The sequence below is a fragment of the Balaenoptera physalus genome (assembly GCF_965194825.1).
Source record: "Balaenoptera physalus genome assembly, chromosome: 17".
Classification (NCBI taxonomy): domain Eukaryota; kingdom Metazoa; phylum Chordata; class Mammalia; order Artiodactyla; family Balaenopteridae; genus Balaenoptera; species Balaenoptera physalus.
Genome location: NC_138895.1, coordinates 44197766 through 44216574, shown reverse-complemented (window position 1 = coordinate 44216574; position 18809 = coordinate 44197766). Strand labels below are relative to the sequence as shown.

Here is an 18809-nt window from a genome sequence, read left to right as displayed (position 1 = left end):
GTATATATTGTGGACACAATTCTAGAAGCCACTTAATAGGCCTGCCTTTAAAAAGTGTCACATAAGTTTGGAAATGTCTCCCCAGATGGAGCTCAACTGCACAGTAGTATATTAAAAGCTCTAAAAGGCCCTGGATGAATAGAAACTTGCTTTACTGCAATTTAATCCAGTTTTGTCCAAATGTATTGCCTGCAGAATACTTGTGCGTCTGTGTGTATGTGTATGTGTGTGTGTGTGGCTGTTAACATCCTATGGGTTTGATATTCTGTCAACATTGATTTAAGAAATGCAGCTCATAATTAAGATTTCTGTTTAGAAAGAGTTATAGAGGACCTGTTTAGTACAGTATTACCAAAATAAATGTATGTGATGATTTCATAAGAAAAAATTAAATTTACTGTTTAGTATATTTCTCTTAGGCATACAATTTATATTGAGAATATTTCCTCCAGTAAGCCCTTCTTGGCTGCCTGTTGTGTTTGTAGTTATTGTTGTGCCAATTTTATTGGCAAATTATTGTTTGTTCTGTGTCATGTAGTTTATTAAAGTGATTAAATTTACCAGATGCTTTGATTCTGAAAGATTGGTATACTTAACAGGAGGACTGTAGCTACTCTAAAGAGATTTTAGTGTCTTACTTGATGGAAGGCCACTTAATAGTTTTACCAGATGCTAAGTGACATGTTAATAAATCAGTATGACAGATTATTTTTTCTTTTTCTTTTTTTTCATCCAACAAGAAGCCATAACTTTATTAATGATAAAAACAGTACAGATTTCCAACCCAGCTGCAGTTACTCTTTTGAAACACCAAAAAAAGGCCCTCTTTTCAGATGGTTACATTGTTAATTTCATAATCGCATTTACAGTATCATTACTGTTGTTCTTCAGGGCTCGGACTGCCTTTGCTCTTGACACATTTGCTTGTGACATGACCAGTTCTGTGTCCTTAACTTCCGCACCTGTTTCATCAATCTCTTCCTCTTCACTCTCCTCTTGTACAGTTGGAGTCTGTGTGTTTTCTTGAATGTTTGAGACAGCTTCACCTTGAACTTTGAATTTCTCAGCAGCTGCTAACTGTGCTTGCTGAGGTAAATCCTCGATCTTGGCTTCCCCCAAAACTAGGTAGGTATCTGAAGCTGGGCTCTTGTATACTTCTGGTTTTGTGATGACAAAAAGGATATTCTTAGATTTCCGGATAGTGACTCTAGTAACCCCTGTAACCTGTCGAAGATTCAGTTTGGACATATCCTTCTGTGCCTTCTTTTCACTCTGGCTCTGTTTTGCTTTACTGACTGGTTCGTCATTGATTTCAGCTGCTGCTGCCAGCTGGGCTTGTTGTGTGGTTGCCTGTGTAGAATCCTGTTCCTCAAGCTCTGGTACTGATTCATCACTATCAGATTCTGTTCCAGACCCTGTCTCACCCTGGGACTGTGGCAACTCTGCTCTGTAGCAGGGATGGTTTCTGTGGCTTCACCAGGCATTTTGTGCGGGGAACGTGGAACCAAGATGGTGGCAGAAAGGGAGCCAGTGAGAGCGTGACCCATGCCTGTTGCAGGACAGTTTTCTTAAACATGTCATCAGTTAAACAGTTTCTAATCAGAAACCACTAACCAGTGTTCATTCATGCTGTCCAGGTTCTTCTGGGCCCTCAGGACTGCTAATTAATGCTTTTATTCATCCCTCATCAATGCATTTGCTTTTCTTACTTCCTTCATTGAGAAGATCAATGCCACCCTGTTTAATTTCTAAATTCTTTCCCTCTCCCTTAGGTTCTTTCCCTGTTCTTTCTGCTCTGTTGTGTTCTTCCTTAATCAGAGGAAAATGTACCCCTGTATCACTTCATTTCTATCTATGAGGTAGATCTTACCCCTTTTAATAACCTGCCTGATTCCTTTTCCCTCTTCTGTGTTTCCCTCTCCTGTCTACCCTTGCGTTCTAGTGGATAGAATCTCTGAATATCAAAAATCAAATTTGTTACCTTTCCCCGTGAACTTGGTTCATCTTTCATGTGCCCTGCTTTTATACCATTGATCTTTCCTGACCTTCAAGTTAGAAACCATGAACACTGGCTAGCTTTCCCCCTTTTGTTCACCATCTTCAGCAGCTGCTCATTCTTGTCAGTTTCATTCACAAAACCTTTCATACTTCATTCCTTATGTTGTATTTCACTGCTGTTACCTTGGTTTCTCCTTTTTGCTCAACATTTTCATAACATCCCATAAAATTCACCCTTTTAAACAATTTGGTGGTTTTTAGTATACTCATAGAATTGTGCAGCCATCACCACTATCTAATTTCAGAATGTTTTCATAACTCCACAAAGAAGCTCTGTGTGCCCATTAACAGAAACTCTCCATTCCTTCTTTCCCCTAGCTCCTGGCAACCACTAATCTCCTTTTCCATCTCTATGTCAATTTCTGCAAAAAGACTGCTGGGATTTTGATAGGGATTGTATTGAGTCTGTAGGTCAATTTTGGAAATATAACTGTCTTAGTACTATTAAGTTTTCATATTCATGAACATGGCATGGCTTTCCATTTATTTAGGTTGTCTATATTTCTATGATGTTTCGTAATTTTCAATGTATAAGTCTTGTACCTCTTTTGTTAAGTTTATGCCTCTAATTAAATTGGGAATTTAAAAAATGCTGTTGTAAATGGAATTGTTCCTTAATTTCATTTCTGAATGTTCTTTGCTAGTGTTTAGAAATGCAATTGATTTCCATATATTGATATTGTGTCCTGAAACCTTGCTGAACTTGTTTATTAGTTCTGAAAGTGTTTTTAGTGGTTTCCTTAGACTTTTCTAAATACAAGGATGTCATCTGCAAATAGCCATAGTCTAACTTCTTCCTTTCCAATTTGGATACCTTTTATTTCTTTTTCTTGCTTTATTGTCCTAGCAAGAACCTCCATTGCATGTTGAATAAAAGTAGCAAGAGTTGACCTCTTTGTCTTGTTCCTAATCTTAGGGGGAAGGCTTTCAATCTTTCACCATTAAATACGATGTTAGCTATGGTTACTCATAGATATCCTTTATCAGGTCAAAGAAATTCCCTTCTATTCCTAGTTCACTGAGTGTTTTTATCATGAAAGGATGTTGGATATTAAATACTTTCTCTGTGTCTATTGAAATAAATGATCATGTTGTTTTTCTCTGTATTATATTTTACATTGATTGCCTTTTACATGTTGAACTGACCTTGTATTGCTGGAATAAATACCACTTGTTCGTTGTGTACTATCTTTTTGATATGTTGCTAGATTCAGTTTGCTTTACTTTATTGAGGAATTTGGGGTCTATATTCAATAGGGATATAGGTATGTAGCTTTCTTGTGATATCTTTGGCCTATGTAGAGTGAGATAGGAAGTATTCTCTCCTCTTTTATTTTTTGGAAGTTTGTGAAGGATTGTTGTTAATTCTTTAAACATTTGGTAGAAATCATCAATAAAGCCACCTGAGCTTTTCTTTGTGGAAAGTGTTTTTGATACTAATTAAATAGCTTTACTTATAAATCTGTTCAGATTTTCTGTATCTTCTTGAGTCAGTTTCAGTAGTTTGTGTCTTTTTAAGAATTTGTTTCTCTTCATTCAACTACATGACTAACTTGATGGTACACAAATGTTTATAATATTTCCTTATAAACTTTTTTTATGTCTGTAAGGTTGTTAATGATGGCACTTTTTTCATTCTTGATTTTAATAATTTAAGTCTTCTCTCCTTTTTTCTCCCCTTTTGTTAGTCTAGCTGAAGGTTTGTCAGTTTTGTTGATCTTTCTAAATAACCACATTTTGATTTCTTTGGTTTTCTTCTATTTTCTAGTCTCTATTTTATTTATTTCTGCTTTAATCTTTATTGTTTCCTTCCTTTTACTTGCTTTGGGGTTAGTTTACTCTTCTTTTGCTAGTTTCTTAACTTGGAAGGTTAGGTTATTGATTTGAGATCTTTCTTCATTATTAATATAAGTATTTACAGCTATAAATTTCCCTCTGTGCACTGCCTTTGGTATGTCATGTTTTTGGTTTTGTTCATCTCCAAATATTTTCTAATTTTTCTTCTTCTTTGGCCCCTTCGTTATTTAAGAGTGTGTTTAATTTCCACATAATTGTGAATTTCCCAAATTTCCTCCTGTAATTGACTTCTGGTTTTATTCCATTGTGGCCAAAGACCATACTTTGTATGATTTCAATCCATTTAAATTTATTGAGGCTACTTTTACAACCTAGGGGTATTTTCTATCCTGGAGAATGTTTCATGTGCAGTTGAGAGGAAGGTGTCTTCTGCTGCCATTTGGAGGAATGTTCTATACAGGTCTGTTAGGAGTATTGGTTTATAGTTGTTAAAGCCTTCTGTTTCCTTGTTGCTTTTCTGTCTAGTTGTCCTATCCACTGCTGAAAGTGAGGTACTGAAGTCTCCAACTATTGTTGAATTGTCTCTTTCTCCTTTTACTTCTGTCAGTTTTTGTTTCATGCATCTCCGGGCTCTATTGTCAGGTGCATATATGTTCATAATTGTTATATCTTCCTGATGGATCAACCCTTTTGTTGTTATAAAATGTCCTTCTTTGTCTCTAGTAATAGCTTTCGTCTAAACATTTATTTTGTATTATTGGTATAGCCACTCTAGCTTTATTTTGGTTGTTTGTATGGTATATTTTTTCATGCCCTTTTACGTACAGCCTATTTGTATTTTATAATCTAAAGTGTGTCTCTTATAGACAGCATAGTTGGATCATGTTTTGTTTTGTTTTTTTACATTCTGCCAATTTTTCCCTTTTGATTGGTATATTCAAACCATTTATGTTTAATTATTGATAGGTAGGATTTATGTCTGCTGTTTTGCTCTTTACTTCCTACATATCTTTTTGTTTTTCTTTATCTCTTTTTTTTTTTTTTGCTTTAAACAGATGTTTTCTACTGTGCTGTTTTAATTTCCTTTTTCTCTTACCTTTTTTAAAAAAGTTATTTTCTTAGTGGTTGCCCTGGATACTACATTTAACACCTTAATTTAATAGTCTCTTTCTGATTAATCCCAACATAATTTCAGTAGTATACAAAAACTGCTACAATATAGCTTTGTTCCCTTCCCTTGTGCTGTTATCATACTAATTAACATTTTTATACATTGTGAGCCCATCTTCACGGTTTTATTATTATTGCTTTATTCTGTTGTCTTTTAATTCAGATAGGAGAAGAAGAGAGTTACAAACAAAAATACATTTATACTGCCTTTTACCTAGCCTTTACTGACACACTGTTTCTTCATGTGGGTTCAGGTTACTGTCTAATGTCCTTTCATGTCACCGAGCAGGACTCCCTTTAGTATTTTTTGTAGAGTAGGTTTGCTAGTGACGGATTCTCTCTCACTTAAAAAAAAGAATTGAGAATGTCTTTATTTCTCCCTCATTTTTGAAGGATAGTTTTGTCAGTTATAGAATTCTTTGTTGATAGTGTTTTTCTTTCAGCACTTTGAATATGTTTTCCTACTGCATTCTGCCTTCCGTGGTTTCTGACAATAAATCAGTTGTTAATATTTTATTAGTTGAGTCACCTCTCTCTTACTGCTTTCAAGATTCTCTCTTTTTTTTTTTTGGCTTTTGACAGTTTGATTATGATGTGTCTAAGAGTGGATCTCTTTGAGTTCATTGTACTTGGAGTTTGTTGATCCTCTTGAAAGTGTAATGTTTTCATCATATTTGGGTAGTTTTCAGTCATTATTTCTTTTGATATTTTTTTCTGACTCTTTCTTTCTTCTTCTTCTGAGACTCTTTATTATGTGTGTGTTGGTGCTCTTGATGGTACCTCACAAGTCTCTGAGGCTATGCTTGTTCTTCATTCTTTTTTCTTTCTGTTCCTTAAAATGGATAATCTTAGTTGACCCTATTCAAGTTCGCTGATTCTTTTTTTTTTGCCAGCTCAAATCTGCTGTTGAGCCCCTCTAGTGTATTTTTTTTTTTTAAGATTTTTTTTGGGGGAAGGCCCATCCTTGGTGGTCCAGTGGCTAAGACCCCATGCTCCCAGTGCAGGGGGCCAGAGTCTGATCCCTAGTCAGGGAACTAGATTCCACATGCTGCAACTAAGAGTTTGCATGCCGCAGCTAAAGATCTTGACACAGCCAAATAAATAAATAAATAAACGAATGAATGAATGAATGTATATTTTTAAAAAGATTTTTTTTTGACGTGGACCAGTTTTCAAGTCTTTATTGAATTTGTTACAATAATGCTTCTGTTTCATGTTTTGGTTGTTTGGCCAAGAGGCATGTGGGATCTTAGCTCCCTAACCAGGGATCGAACCCACACCCCCTGCATTGGAAGGCAAAGTCTTAACCACTGAACTGCCAGGGAAGTCCCTCTAGTGAATTTTTTGTTTCATTCGTTGTACTTTTCCACTCCAGAATTTATATTCAGTTTTTGTATAACTCTTAGCTGTTTATTGATATTTTCTTGCAGAGTACTGTATCAGCCTTCTCTCCAGTTTCCTTCCAAACATTTACTTCTTTGGTACATTCTGAATAGTTCTGTGTGAGTTCATAACTTCCTAAAGCAGACATCAGATCATATCACTCTGCCCTACAATACCTTTTCATATCTGTAGAATAAATCCCAAACTTTTTAGCATGGCATTCAAGACTATTCACTGTATGGCCAAAAAGCTACCTTTGCAAACACTTCTCCCTTACTGGGAGCCATCGTCCGTAAGTCTCATCTACTATATGTATCTCCTTGGCCATGCTTCTCTTAGTTTGTTGTTCTCTCTCTCTCTCTCTCTCTCACTCTCTCTCTCTCTCTCTCTCTCCCTCCCTCTCTCCCCGCCCCCCTCCCTCTCCCTCTCCCTCTCCCTGTCCCTCTCCCTCTCTTCCTCCCTCCCTCCCTCCCTCCCTGGTCAAACTATGCCTATTTATAGTGCCTATCTGTAGTGCCTATTTTAATGCATCCCAATTTGTGAAGCCTTTTGATATTACTTTTCTTTCTGTACACTTCACAGCATGTTATTGAATGATTTCTTTTTATAGATCATTTATATGCCTATTTACCATTTCCTACTCCACTATCTGACTGTTAGGTCACTTAGGTCAGAGACCATGTCTTACTAGCTTTTTCCCAGTGTAATTGTACAGTGTCTTGTATGGTTTAATAGTTGAAGCGTTTGACAAATGATTAAGGAGATTTGAAATGGTATCACAAACAAATTTGATAGAATTTTCATTTTTCTGAAATAACTTTGTAGCTTAAAAAATCTCCTTAAAAATTCTTTTATCACTTCTCACAGTAATGTATATATAGAAAACATCAAATTGTGCTAAATTTGACCTTAGATTTTCTAAGACTACTTCTAATAGCAAGTAGGTAGATTAGAATTTAAAATGCGTTTTATGTTGTTTAAAACTGTTTTCTGTTTATAATAATGAAAAAGCAAGGTAGTAGAGAGAGATGAAAATTTTACATCATTCCAAATATTTTAATTAGTTTATAGTTTTTCCCCTCTCTTTTAAAAAACTGATTATTTTCTTCTGTTTTCCCTGACCTTTAAAAATAATAATCATTATAATACTTTCTGATTCAGCTAAACTGAACTTCCCACCTCTGGTTAAAGTGGTAAGAATAACTAAGAGTGAGGAAAGAAGTCAGATAGATGCCTTGATAATTTGTATTCTGGTTAATATACTTATTTCAATAAAATAAATTTAGTCTGTAATTCATACATTTTAACAACATGTAGGGGACAGTTCCTTTAAAGATAACTCTTCACAGTCTGTTAGTGCATTTTGATTGCTTTTAACCCATTTAACTTAATTTTTTAAAAATAAAACATGAAGTAGACCATCGTCAACCTAGTCTTCATTGCTACCTCCAAACAGAGCAGTTAAAACCCTTGTAGACATAATGGTTTATTGAATTTCTTATTAAAACTGTATGTCCTCTTCCTTAGTACAGTGTAAATGACTTCCTCAGTCTAGTGTTTTCTGAAAGGAACAAGTGTGCTTCAAGCACAGTATCAGTTTGATTGGGAATCTGTGAAGAACAATTTTCATTTAGTTTTCACCAAAATGTGTCCAGTTATAGGACAAATGGTAGGAGTTACAAACAAATTTTAATTGTTACTGTTAATTTAAAAATACTGACTCTTACATCTGTATTGGTAGGACCAATATTCATGTTGAGCCATTTAAAACAGGGCTGTGTTCTGAAGATTTGAAACTAAAGTGTTCTTTCATATGTGACAATATGGATGGATTTATTGTCATGAACTGAGATTTGTTTTGCCTGGTGAATTTTTTTCACCATTCCCATATTCATTTTATTATGTGGCATACTTTTTAAAGCAGAAAATGTTAACTTTCTGTATGACTGCACATAGTCTTAAATATGATAGTTACTGTTTTCTTTAGTTGTTTGCCTTATCTCCAGAAAAAAACAAATTCAGCTTCCATTAGTTCTCTGTTATAGCAGGCATTTTATTAACTTGAGTATCAATTAATGTATTAAGTTTCCTGCAAGTGCCAGTGTATTTGTCATTGGATATTTTTGTTGAGAAATCTTGGTGCCAGTAATTTGAATACAAGTGTTTACCTATTTATTTTGTGAGTCTTAACTCAAAGAAAACTTGTTTCAGCCTTGAGCTGGCATTCTTAAAACTAGCCATTCATACTGATGTAAAAACAAAACATTGAGGGGAAGATTGCAGCAGTCTTAAATATCTGAGTAAGTTTGGAAGCATTTTGCAAATTTCTCTGCTCTCAAATTTAACTTGTGTGTGACATTTACAGGGATGTTGTGGAGATGATAGTGGTCTCATGGAAGTAGAGGGAGCTCATCCATCACGGACGATGAGTATTAATGCTGCAGAGTTAAAACAGCTTCTACAAAGCAAAGAAGAAAGTCCAGAAAATTTGTTCCTTGAACTAGAGAAGCTTGTTTTGGTAAAAAAACAAAACAAAACAAAATAAGAAGAGCTCATTCCCAAGACATATTTTCTTCTCAGTTTGACTTGTACAAGTTTTCTTAGTGACTTTTTAAAATAGTGAACTCTCAGTTGGGTATTTATACTCTGAATTAATAATTTGGAGTGAAGTCTTCCATACTGTTATGAATTTTTAAAAAAATTTTGTTATGTTTTATTTTTGGCTGCATTGGGTATTCGTTGCTGTGCGCGGGCTTTCTCTAGTTGCGGCGAGCGGGGGCTACTCTTCGTTGTGGTGCGTGGGCTTCTCATTGTGGTGGTTTCTCTTGTTGGGGAGCACGGGCTCTAGGCACGCGGGCTTCAGTAGTTGCGGCGCATGGGCTCAGTAGTTGGTGGCACATGGGCTTAGTTGCTCCACGGCATGTGGGATCTTCCCGGACCAGGGATTGAATCCGTGTTCCTTGCATTGGCAGGCGGATTCTTAACCACTGTGCCACCAGGGAAGTCCCCATACTATTATGAATTTTAAGGAGTACATGAAGGCAGTACTTTTTGAATTATCTATTGTTTGAATGCAGGGTGCCCCCTGCTACCACTCTTTAGAAATAACAACAGTCGTTTTTGGTGTTTGTTTTATTTTAATATGTTTAATGTTAAGTTGATAATTTCTTGATGGTGTTCCAAATTTCTTAGTAGTGAAATAATACCACCTTTTCTACTAAAGAGTCAGTAGATGATGGGCATAAATGTTCAGGTTTTACCTCCACCTTCTTATTCTGCTTTTGTTTGTATCTAGGAGCATTCAAAAGATGATGACAATCTGGATTCTTTGTTGGACAATGTGGTTGGACTTAAGCAGATGCTGGAGTCATCCGGTGATCCTTTACCTCTTGGTGACCAGGATGTAGAACCAGTACTTTCAGCTCCAGAATCTCTCCAGAATCTATTTAACAATAGGTAAAACAAGCAATGTTTTGTGGTTGAATAGATATTGTATATTTAATGGCTGGGATCTAGAGAGGGCCAGCAACTTATTTTTCTCTAAGGGCTAGATAATAAAAAATCTAGACTTTGCAGGCCACATTCAGTCTCTGTTGCATATACTTCTATAGCTTTTTGCTTGTTTCTTTTGTTTTTTTAAAAAAGCTTTAAAAATGTGCAAACCATTCCTAGCTTGCAGGCTGTACAAAAACAGGCTGGCAGAATGGGGGGTCATAGTTTACTGATCCCTGGTCTAGAGGATATGCCTCTTGATCTTTGGAGCACTGTCCTTTTAGAGCAGAATGAATATTTAGTATGATGGAATTATTCTCTAAATTTAGAAAAATTACACATTGGTACAGTGTTATAAACTTGGCTTTTTGGGAATAAAGCCAGGGCTCTGTTTTATTTTATTGAAAGATCAAAATTTGTCACAACAGGATTAATTTCCAAGTTACTGATTTTTAAGGACACTTAATTCTTAAATAGCTTCTCGAAGGAGTCTTTTTAAGTGCTAATCTTACTAATACTTTTAGAGGGTAATATTTTTAATTGTGCTGTTCACATGTTTTACTTAGAAGTTAAGCTAAAATATTTAATTTTGGAATTCTGCTTTTTAAAAAATACTTTCTCTATTCTAGAACTGCATATGTGCTAGCTGATGTCATGGATGATCAGTTGAAATCTATGTGGTTCACTCCATTTCAGGCTGAAGAGATTGATACAGATCTGGATTTGGTATAAGTAATTTTATTACTAAATATTTAGGAAAAAATTCTGCTGATTTTTTGTTTCTTTGCATATTGTTAGGACTAAAGTAGATTACATATTATATGACTGTTAAAAGTCTGTCTCGGGACTAGTACTGCATTATTTTTATGTCAGTTGCCCACTTAATGGTGTCCAGGACTCTTCGTTTTTTTATGCTACCTATTTTGCCTCTTTCTAGTTAGTGATCTGTATATTTGAGAATGAGTGGAAAATCACATTTTTGCATAAGTACTCTGAAGCACTTTGGTTTCTTATATTTGTAGGGTATAGAATAGTATTCCACAAAATTATAATTAATTCCTATATTTGGGTTTAAGGGGAGGAATCTGCTCTGTTGTGGTATCTGCTCTTAATTTGGGGAAATGTAAAAAATATATTTGTTAAAATAATATAGTATGAATCCAAATTGACATTCTTTAACGTAATACTGAATAGGTAAAAGTATAGTTAAAGCTTTTAATGCAGTCTGTTTAATGATTCTCATAGGGAGGATGATTTCAGTCACATCTTATTGTACCATATATTGTTTTTTCTTGATTTAAAAAAATATATATTTTTTTGATAACATCAGATTTATTTGTAAATCAAGAGGAAGGGTACTCCAGAAGAAGAGTGGATACTCCAAGAAAGAAATATATTTGGATATTCCCTGGTCCAAAAAATGCTAATATTCATTATGTACAATAAAGCTAAAAGAATGATTTGCTTCACATTTAAGGTGTATTTGGTGTATTGAGGACTCCTTTTCCTTCTTTAAAATATCACATGCAATTGAATTAAAATTGCATTAAACAAGTTTTTTTCTTTAGTGTAAGTTGTTCAGTGATTCTTTAGAACTGTAGTGAGAGAAATGTTCTGTAATCTGCCCTGTCCAGTTAGCCACTAGCCCCATGTGACTTTTGAGCAATGAAATAAATGTTGCTAATATGACTAAGGAACTGAATTTTATTTTGATTTAATTAATTTAAATTTAAGTAGGCACTCGTAATTAGGGGCTACCATATTTGGCATCACAGGTTGAAAATATTTGTGTTCTAACTATGTTGAATCACAGCTGTCTTGAGATGATGGTTATGACCTTTTGGGGTTTAGGGAAATTTTTGGTCTTTTAGGTTTGATTAATTTGAATAACACTTAAACATAATTTTCATTCTTCTGAAAGTTGGCTTAGGTTGGAACCTCATTAAATTCATAAAACTAGGAGATCTGTGGCACAGAATCCTTTTATAATATGTAGTGACTATACAAGGCTTGTGGAGTATGTTATTTTCAGATTATTTTGGAAAAGTTCTGGAGATACTCCATTGTTACTTTATATAGAGAAATGCTGAGATCCTTGTCAGGCAGCAGAGGTCTCCCAGACTAATAGCCCTTCTGTGAGGAGGAGTGCTACCCACCCCACCCTCAAGTGAAAGCAGCTGAATTCCTAAGGTATTTTTTTAAAAACTACCAATGGTGTTGCTTTTTGAAACGATGAAGGACCTATAATTTATTTATTATGAGACTCAAATATAGTTTATAGGAGATAAGAATCCCTGTAATCAAATGATATATTAATAGTACATTTAAAGTGTAATGTCACATTAACAGTTACATTTAAGATATATCTTTCATTTTGTTTCATTTTTATGACTGCAGGTAAAGGTTGACTTGATTGAGCTCTCTGAAAAATGTTGTAGTGACTTTGACTTGCACTCGGAATTAGAGCGCTCGTTTTTGTCGGAACCATCATCTCCAGGAAGAACCAAGACTACTAAAGGGTTCAAACTTGGGAAGCACAAGAATGAGACCTTTATAACTTCAAGGTAAAATTTCTTTTAATAAAGATCTTGGTTGGGGTCGAGTAAGCTTATTTATTTTAATGTGTTTTCATAGACACATGACTATTAAAGGAGAAAGGAAGCTGACATAATACTTGAGTCATGAATATTGTTTTGAGGTTTTTAAAAGATAGTAATTTGGCCAGGACATACCTGGTACACTTATTATATTGTTGTGCTTAATGACAGTTCAGAAGGTTTGAAAAAGAGCAAACTGGATTATTTAAAAAAATTGTTAGTCATATCAATAAAATGTGAGTACCATTCTTAGCTAGTTTTGTTGTATTTCCCTGGAAAGTCATAGAGATATTTGCAAATTTAACAAAATTGGGATAAGAAATAATTGATATGTAGTTTTCAGTATTGCAAAGATTGGCTTATATTTTCACTGGAAATGTGTAAAGGAGAAAGTTTTCATGCAGTATTTTTGTTTTCATAGTGGAAAATCTGAATACATTGAACCTGCCAAACGAGCCCATGTTGTGCCACCACCAAGAGGAAGGGGCAGAGGAGGATTTGGACAGGGTATACGACCCCATGATATTTTTCGTCAGAGAAAACAGAACACAAGCAGACCACCATCTATGCATGTGGATGACTTTGTTGCAGCCGAAAGTAAAGAAGTGGTCCCTCAAGATGGAATACCCCCACCAAAACGGCCACTCAAAGTATCTCAGAAGATTTCTTCTCGGGGTGGATTTTCAGGCAATCGGGGAGGACGGGGTGCTTTTCACAGTCAGAATAGGTTTTTTACACCACCTGCTTCAAAAGGTAATGAATTATGTATGTTTTCTAATGAATTATTCTAATATTAGAATATTGAATAGACGTGATTTGAATAGAAGCAATTCAGATAAAGTATTTTTCTATTACTAGAGTTAATCTGGCTCTAGGCCAATGGTACTATTTGCAAAGTCCTTTATTGTATAGGAAAAAATCATTTTTTAATTTAACTTTTGATTAATTGCATATTTAGTGATGATTTTAAAAGAAGTATTGGCTAATTATTTTCCTTTTTACGTTGAGAATTGTGTTTATCCTTTCTGAATAATATGCATACTCCATACATTATTTTCACAGTTGTATTTATCAACAGTTCCCTTAGGATTGTTCTGTGTAGTTCACCATTGATTCTCTTATCTACTTGCTTCCTAATGTTATATTTAATCTGTTTTAAATTTTTCAAGATTTTAGAATCTGAGTTCTAAAATATAAACTTACAGAAATTATATTTTACTAGTGGATTGATGACATGTTTTCATGCTTCTGAGTTAAGAGGGTGGGAGCAAAAGAGAAAAGGTGTTTACATTAATAATAAACACACAACTTTGTTAGGAACTGTTTTAAGCACTTTGCATGTAATACTCTTATCAACCCCATGAGATAGGTTCTTTTAGTAGCCCCACTTAATAGAAGAGAAAACTTGTCAGTTACCTGACCAGGACACATAAAATTTAAGTGGCAGAACCAGTATTTGAACCCTGGCAGTCTGGCTCCAGAGCCTCTGCTTCTGACTACATACGATGCTGCCCCTCTACCTTTATTCCATGTACAAAATTTCATAGTTTCTCTTCCGTTGCTTTTGAAAATTAAGAAAAACATGTCATATCTTCCTTAATCCAGTTGAAGTTGTGGAAAAAGTAGATTTTGATCATGTTGCCTATGTTTAGGAAACTACAGTCGTCGGGAGGGAACAAGAGGCTCCAGTTGGAGTGCTCAGAATACTCCCCGAGGAACTTACAATGAAAGTCGTGGAGGCCAGAGCAATTTTAACAGGGGCCCTCTTCCACCATTACGACCACTTAGTTCTACAGGTACACGTTCTTACTTGATAATTCTGAGAGAGAGGGAGGTGAATCCTTTTCAGATTGTTGAATGTCATATATTCTCATTTTGGGAGAGAATATTTTAGAATGTAGACATATAATTCTAAAGTCAATTTAATTTTATTTCTGTGAGTGAGTGCCCAGTGTACATCTTCTGTATAAATACTCAGAATTTTAGATTCTGAACAGTGTGTGTATAATGAGTAGTTCCATGTTGATGTGCTGTTTTTTTATAGTTCAATAAAGAAGGAAAATCATTCCTTAAGGTACCTTTTTGACCAAAGTAAACCGAGATGTCTTCATAGAGTATACAAGTTGACTCTTGAACAATGAAGGTGTGAACTGCAAGGGTTGTCCACTTATATGGGGATATTTTTAACAATAAATAGGATCCATGGTTGGTTGAAATCGAGGTTGCAGAGGAACCTCTGGATATGAGGGCCAATTATAAATTATACTTGGATTAACCCTTGAGTTGTTCAAGGGTCCACTGTATTCTGTTTTTGTTTACAGTATTGTCTTGTGTATGTAAGCATATAACCTTTTTTTCCCCCCTAAAACATTCCTATGTCAAGTCCAAAATTCTGGTCAGATGTAGCTTTTGGTTTCAAATGCAAATTTTTTGGTTTTTTGGCTGCACCACACACCATGCGGGATCTTAGTTCCCCTACCGGGGATCAAACCTGTGCCCCTGCAGTGAAAGTGCAGATTCTTAACCATTGGACTACCAGGGAAGTCCCAAATGGACATTTTTAAAATAACAGCTTTATTTGAGATGTAATTCTTATGTTTAGACAATTTACCTATTTAAAGTGGACAACCCAGTGGTCTTCAGCACATTCACAGAACTTGCACTTGGGTTTTAAAGGAGCAAACAGTAATCCCTGTCTTGGTTTGAGCTCGGTGGTGTAGATTAGTATTTATGTAATGGGAAAGGAAAGGATGTTGCAACTGAAAATTATATTCTTTTCTTTTATAGGCTATCGCCCAAGTCCTCGTGACCGTGCTTCCAGAGGTCGTGGGGGACTGGGGCCTTCCTGGGCAAGTGCAAATAGCGGCAGTGGAGGCTCAAGAGGAAAGTTTGTTAGTGGAGGCAGTGGTAGAGGTCGTCATGTACGGTCCTTTACACGATAAAAATTTTTTGGGGAACATCCTAAGTGTATATGAACATTTCATGAGGACAGTAAAAATAAAACAAGACATTGGAGGACCAATTTAGACTTAGCAGTTATCTGGATACATCTGAGAGAATATTTTTATCTGAAGAAAGCAAATTTTGTTTGATACCTAACACAAGATTTCAATAAAAATCGAAACTTTGTATGTTTGTATATATTTTTTCCCCTTCTTACATGACTATTTAGAAAATCTCTTAGGTAGAAAATGAACAGTGAAATAACGTTTTTGTTTTAGTGTATTTCTTGCGTATACCACAGACGTCCCCAATACTTTCTCAGCTCATGTTGCCCTTTACTGTTTCAGTAGTCTTTTCACAATACACCTAGGCCAAAAGAAATGCCTAATGATTCCATTTATTAAGCAATTTGGTCCAAACAACTTAATAAGAATTTAACAAGTAATGGTGGTTGCTGCACAACTTCTCAGACCTTGGAATCAGCTTGAACACTGCCAGTATTCCTGTTCCACTATGCTTTTTGCATAGTACTTACTTCAACTGCTGAAAATCCAGTTTTGCAAAGATACACTGCCATGGGAAGGAATATAATGCTATCTAATACTGAAAATGTAAACTACCTCGAGCTAGCATTTTGTGTTGTGTCCAACAGATGTGTTCTCAAAAATTTAAAATGTCATATGGCACTCGTGTTAATTTACTAGGGTGACCTAGTGCACAATTTTGGGAACCTTTTAGCTGTTCAGAAAGAAACATGACACTCTTCTCCTTTATGCTAGAAAGAAATACATACGTGCTTTGTGCTTTAGCTTTATACCTACTTACACTATTTTATTATGCAGTTTTTTAAAGCCTAAAATGAGGCATATCCTAATACTGTTATTTTGGAAATCAGAAACATCTAATAAACTCTGTACTTTATATGCAGAAATGAAGTTTATACTTTGAGAAAATAGTCATGTTTTCCCCAAGAGATATCTTAACACACTGAGCCTATATAGAGTTCTCTTAAACAACAAAGGAGTATATGAGTCTCATTCCATCCCTTTATAATGCTGTTTTGTTGAACTGTTTGTGAGTGAATAGAAAGTTTGTTTGCTAGGAAAACCTTGAGGAAAAGCTCAGTTCTAAAGATTCTGGTATTTAAGTGGAAGGTAACAGAAATCTTTTCATAACTAATGGCCTCAAAAACCCAAGGTAACCTAAACCCTTTCTAATCCTGTAACTAATATGCTCATTTTCTCTAAATATGCATTTTTCACAGTAGATAGAATTTGAAGTTTGTCCTTAATGTCTGACACAATATATGTAAAAATAATTGTTTAAATAATTATATTTCTTAATAAGAATATATGGCCATATATAGATATGTTTCTTTTTTAAGCTTTAGGTTGAATATAAGCTCAGAAATATCAGAGAGCCATTTCTGCTTGTTTGTTAGGTTAGCACCCAGTAATTCAGGCCAGCCAAAGTAATAAATTATTAATGTAGAAGCAAATTAATACCAGGCATATATCACTCAGTCCAGCAAAAGAGGTATTATCCTAACTTCACAGATGGAGAAAGTTGAGGAGCTTTACTCAAAAGCGATAGAAACAGGATTTAAAACCAGGTTGGCTAGCTCCTAATTCTTTAGTTCTCCTTTGCATCATGGAGAGCTAAGAAGCTACTTTTTAGGTTGAATGGCATTAGAGATCAGATTAATTTATTCTATGGAAATGGAATTCCAAAGACCTACCAGTCTGTTTTAGTCATTTCAGAGGTGAGCCAGATAGGTACTGGGGGGTGGTTGCTGTCATATGCATTTAGATGTGCATGTAAGGCCACACACCTTCAAAAATAAACATCAGTTTCATGAGTACTTTGGTAGAATAGGTATATGTATTATTTGCAAAACTTTTTTACGCAAGAGATTTCAGGAAAAGTTTTAAGTGGTGTTTAGAGATTAATGTAAAACTCAGAATACCTTTGCGAATAAAACTTTATTTAATCTATAACACAAGGAGTTGATAGAATGATCTATTTTTTTTAAAAAAATGATTGCTTTATTAATTAATTAATTAATTTAATTTTTGGCTGTGTTGGGTCTTCCTTGCTGTGCGTGGGCTTTCTCTAGTTGCATTGAGTGGGGGCTAGTCTTCGTTGCAGTGCGTGGGCTTCTCATTGCGGTGGCTTCTCGTTGCAGAGCATGGGCTTTAGGCACACGGGCTACAGCAGTTGCGGCACGCGGGCTCTAGAGCGCAGGCTCAGTAGTTGTGGTGCACGGGGTTAGTTGCTCCGCGGCATGTGGGATCTTCCCGGACTAGGGATTGAACCCATATCCCCTGCATTGGCAGACGGACTCTTAACCCCTGCGCCACCAGGGAAGTCCCAAAGAAAAAAATGCTCTGAAATATTGCTGTGCTTCATTTAAGAGCAATGGTAGTCATCAGGGTGTGTGAAGCAGTACCAGGTCCAGTTTAGTTTTATTGCTTAGTGCAAAAAAATTGCAAAAACAGAGAGACAGAGAATGTAGGAACGAGAGTAAGTCTTCTAAGTATCGTGTTCCGTATACCGTAGTACAGCCTTGGGAATATAAGGATGAATAAGATGCAATTTCTGCCCTCAAGAAGCTCATATCTAATAGAGAAAACAATCATGTAAACAAGTTTTTTTTTAAAGTAAATAGGTGAGTGTATGAATACGGAACAACTTGGAGTGCTTGATTAATCCAACTAGTACATTTCAAACTGGTTTTATTGTGGAGTTTTTAAAGTAAGTGTATATTTAAAATAACCGAAGGAAAAAAAGAAAAGACTTGACATTATAATTATATTGTTAGACCATAAATAACATCTTTGAAATGGTTTTTTTATAAAGGCTAGTTAGGATGGAAAAAATATGCATGTGATTTGTATTTTTAAATTCAAAGGACAGGTTGGGAAGTAATGAGCAAGATCTTATAAACATTCTGTAAATTCATGAGCCAGAGAAAAGGATGCAAACTCAAGTACTAGCAATGGCCTTGAAAGTAACAGAAATGAGAGAATAGGCAGTGAAAACCGCGGAAGAGTTGGCCGTTGACACTTTGGCCTTGGTATGAGGGAGAAAACTTGGAGAGTTGGAGCTGGTGGCCCTGGAGAGGGCTTACAGTGTTAAACTACTCTTCTGCTTCAGCTGATTGATATGTTGGAAAACGGACAGATACAATGCTGATGCATCTTCTAAAAAAATTTGTTTTTACTGTTTTAAGTTTTAAAATTAAAAAAAATTTTATTTGTGGTTAAAAAACCACAAAATTTACCATCTTAACCATTTTTTAGTCTACAGTTCAGTAGTGTTTAGTATATTTACATTGTTGTGCAACCAACCTCATGAACTTTTTCATCT

General features: G+C 35.3%; 1 protein-coding gene, 1 long non-coding RNA gene and 1 pseudogene across 6 annotated transcripts in view; 1 reads left to right on the top strand and 2 right to left on the bottom strand.

Annotated features, from left to right (window-relative positions):
- Positions 1-15626, top strand: part of VIRMA (vir like m6A methyltransferase associated) — a 60274-nt gene extending 44648 nt beyond the window's left edge. For 3 of the 4 annotated variants that reach the window (XM_082433405.1, XM_082433407.1, XM_082433406.1), the window contains 7 exons: positions 8774-8926; positions 9704-9864; positions 10530-10626; positions 12298-12464; positions 12919-13250; positions 14150-14293; positions 15285-15626. In XM_082433405.1, coding sequence (XP_082289531.1) covers positions 8774-8926; positions 9704-9864; positions 10530-10626; positions 12298-12464; positions 12919-13250; positions 14150-14293; positions 15285-15439 — 1209 coding nt within the window. In that variant the 3' untranslated portion in view covers positions 15440-15626. The remainder of the gene's footprint in view (positions 1-8773; positions 8927-9703; positions 9865-10529; positions 10627-12297; positions 12465-12918; positions 13251-14149; positions 14294-15284) is intronic. The other variant, XM_082433404.1, reaches the window with a different exon arrangement.
- Positions 1-18809, bottom strand: part of LOC309646800 — a 186897-nt gene that overhangs the window by 13877 nt on the left and 154211 nt on the right. The window lies entirely within an intron of this gene.
- LOC309646796 (nascent polypeptide-associated complex subunit alpha pseudogene) lies at positions 706-1562 on the bottom strand (annotated as a pseudogene). The gene has a single exon. The product of its transcript is annotated as a nascent polypeptide-associated complex subunit alpha pseudogene (transcript).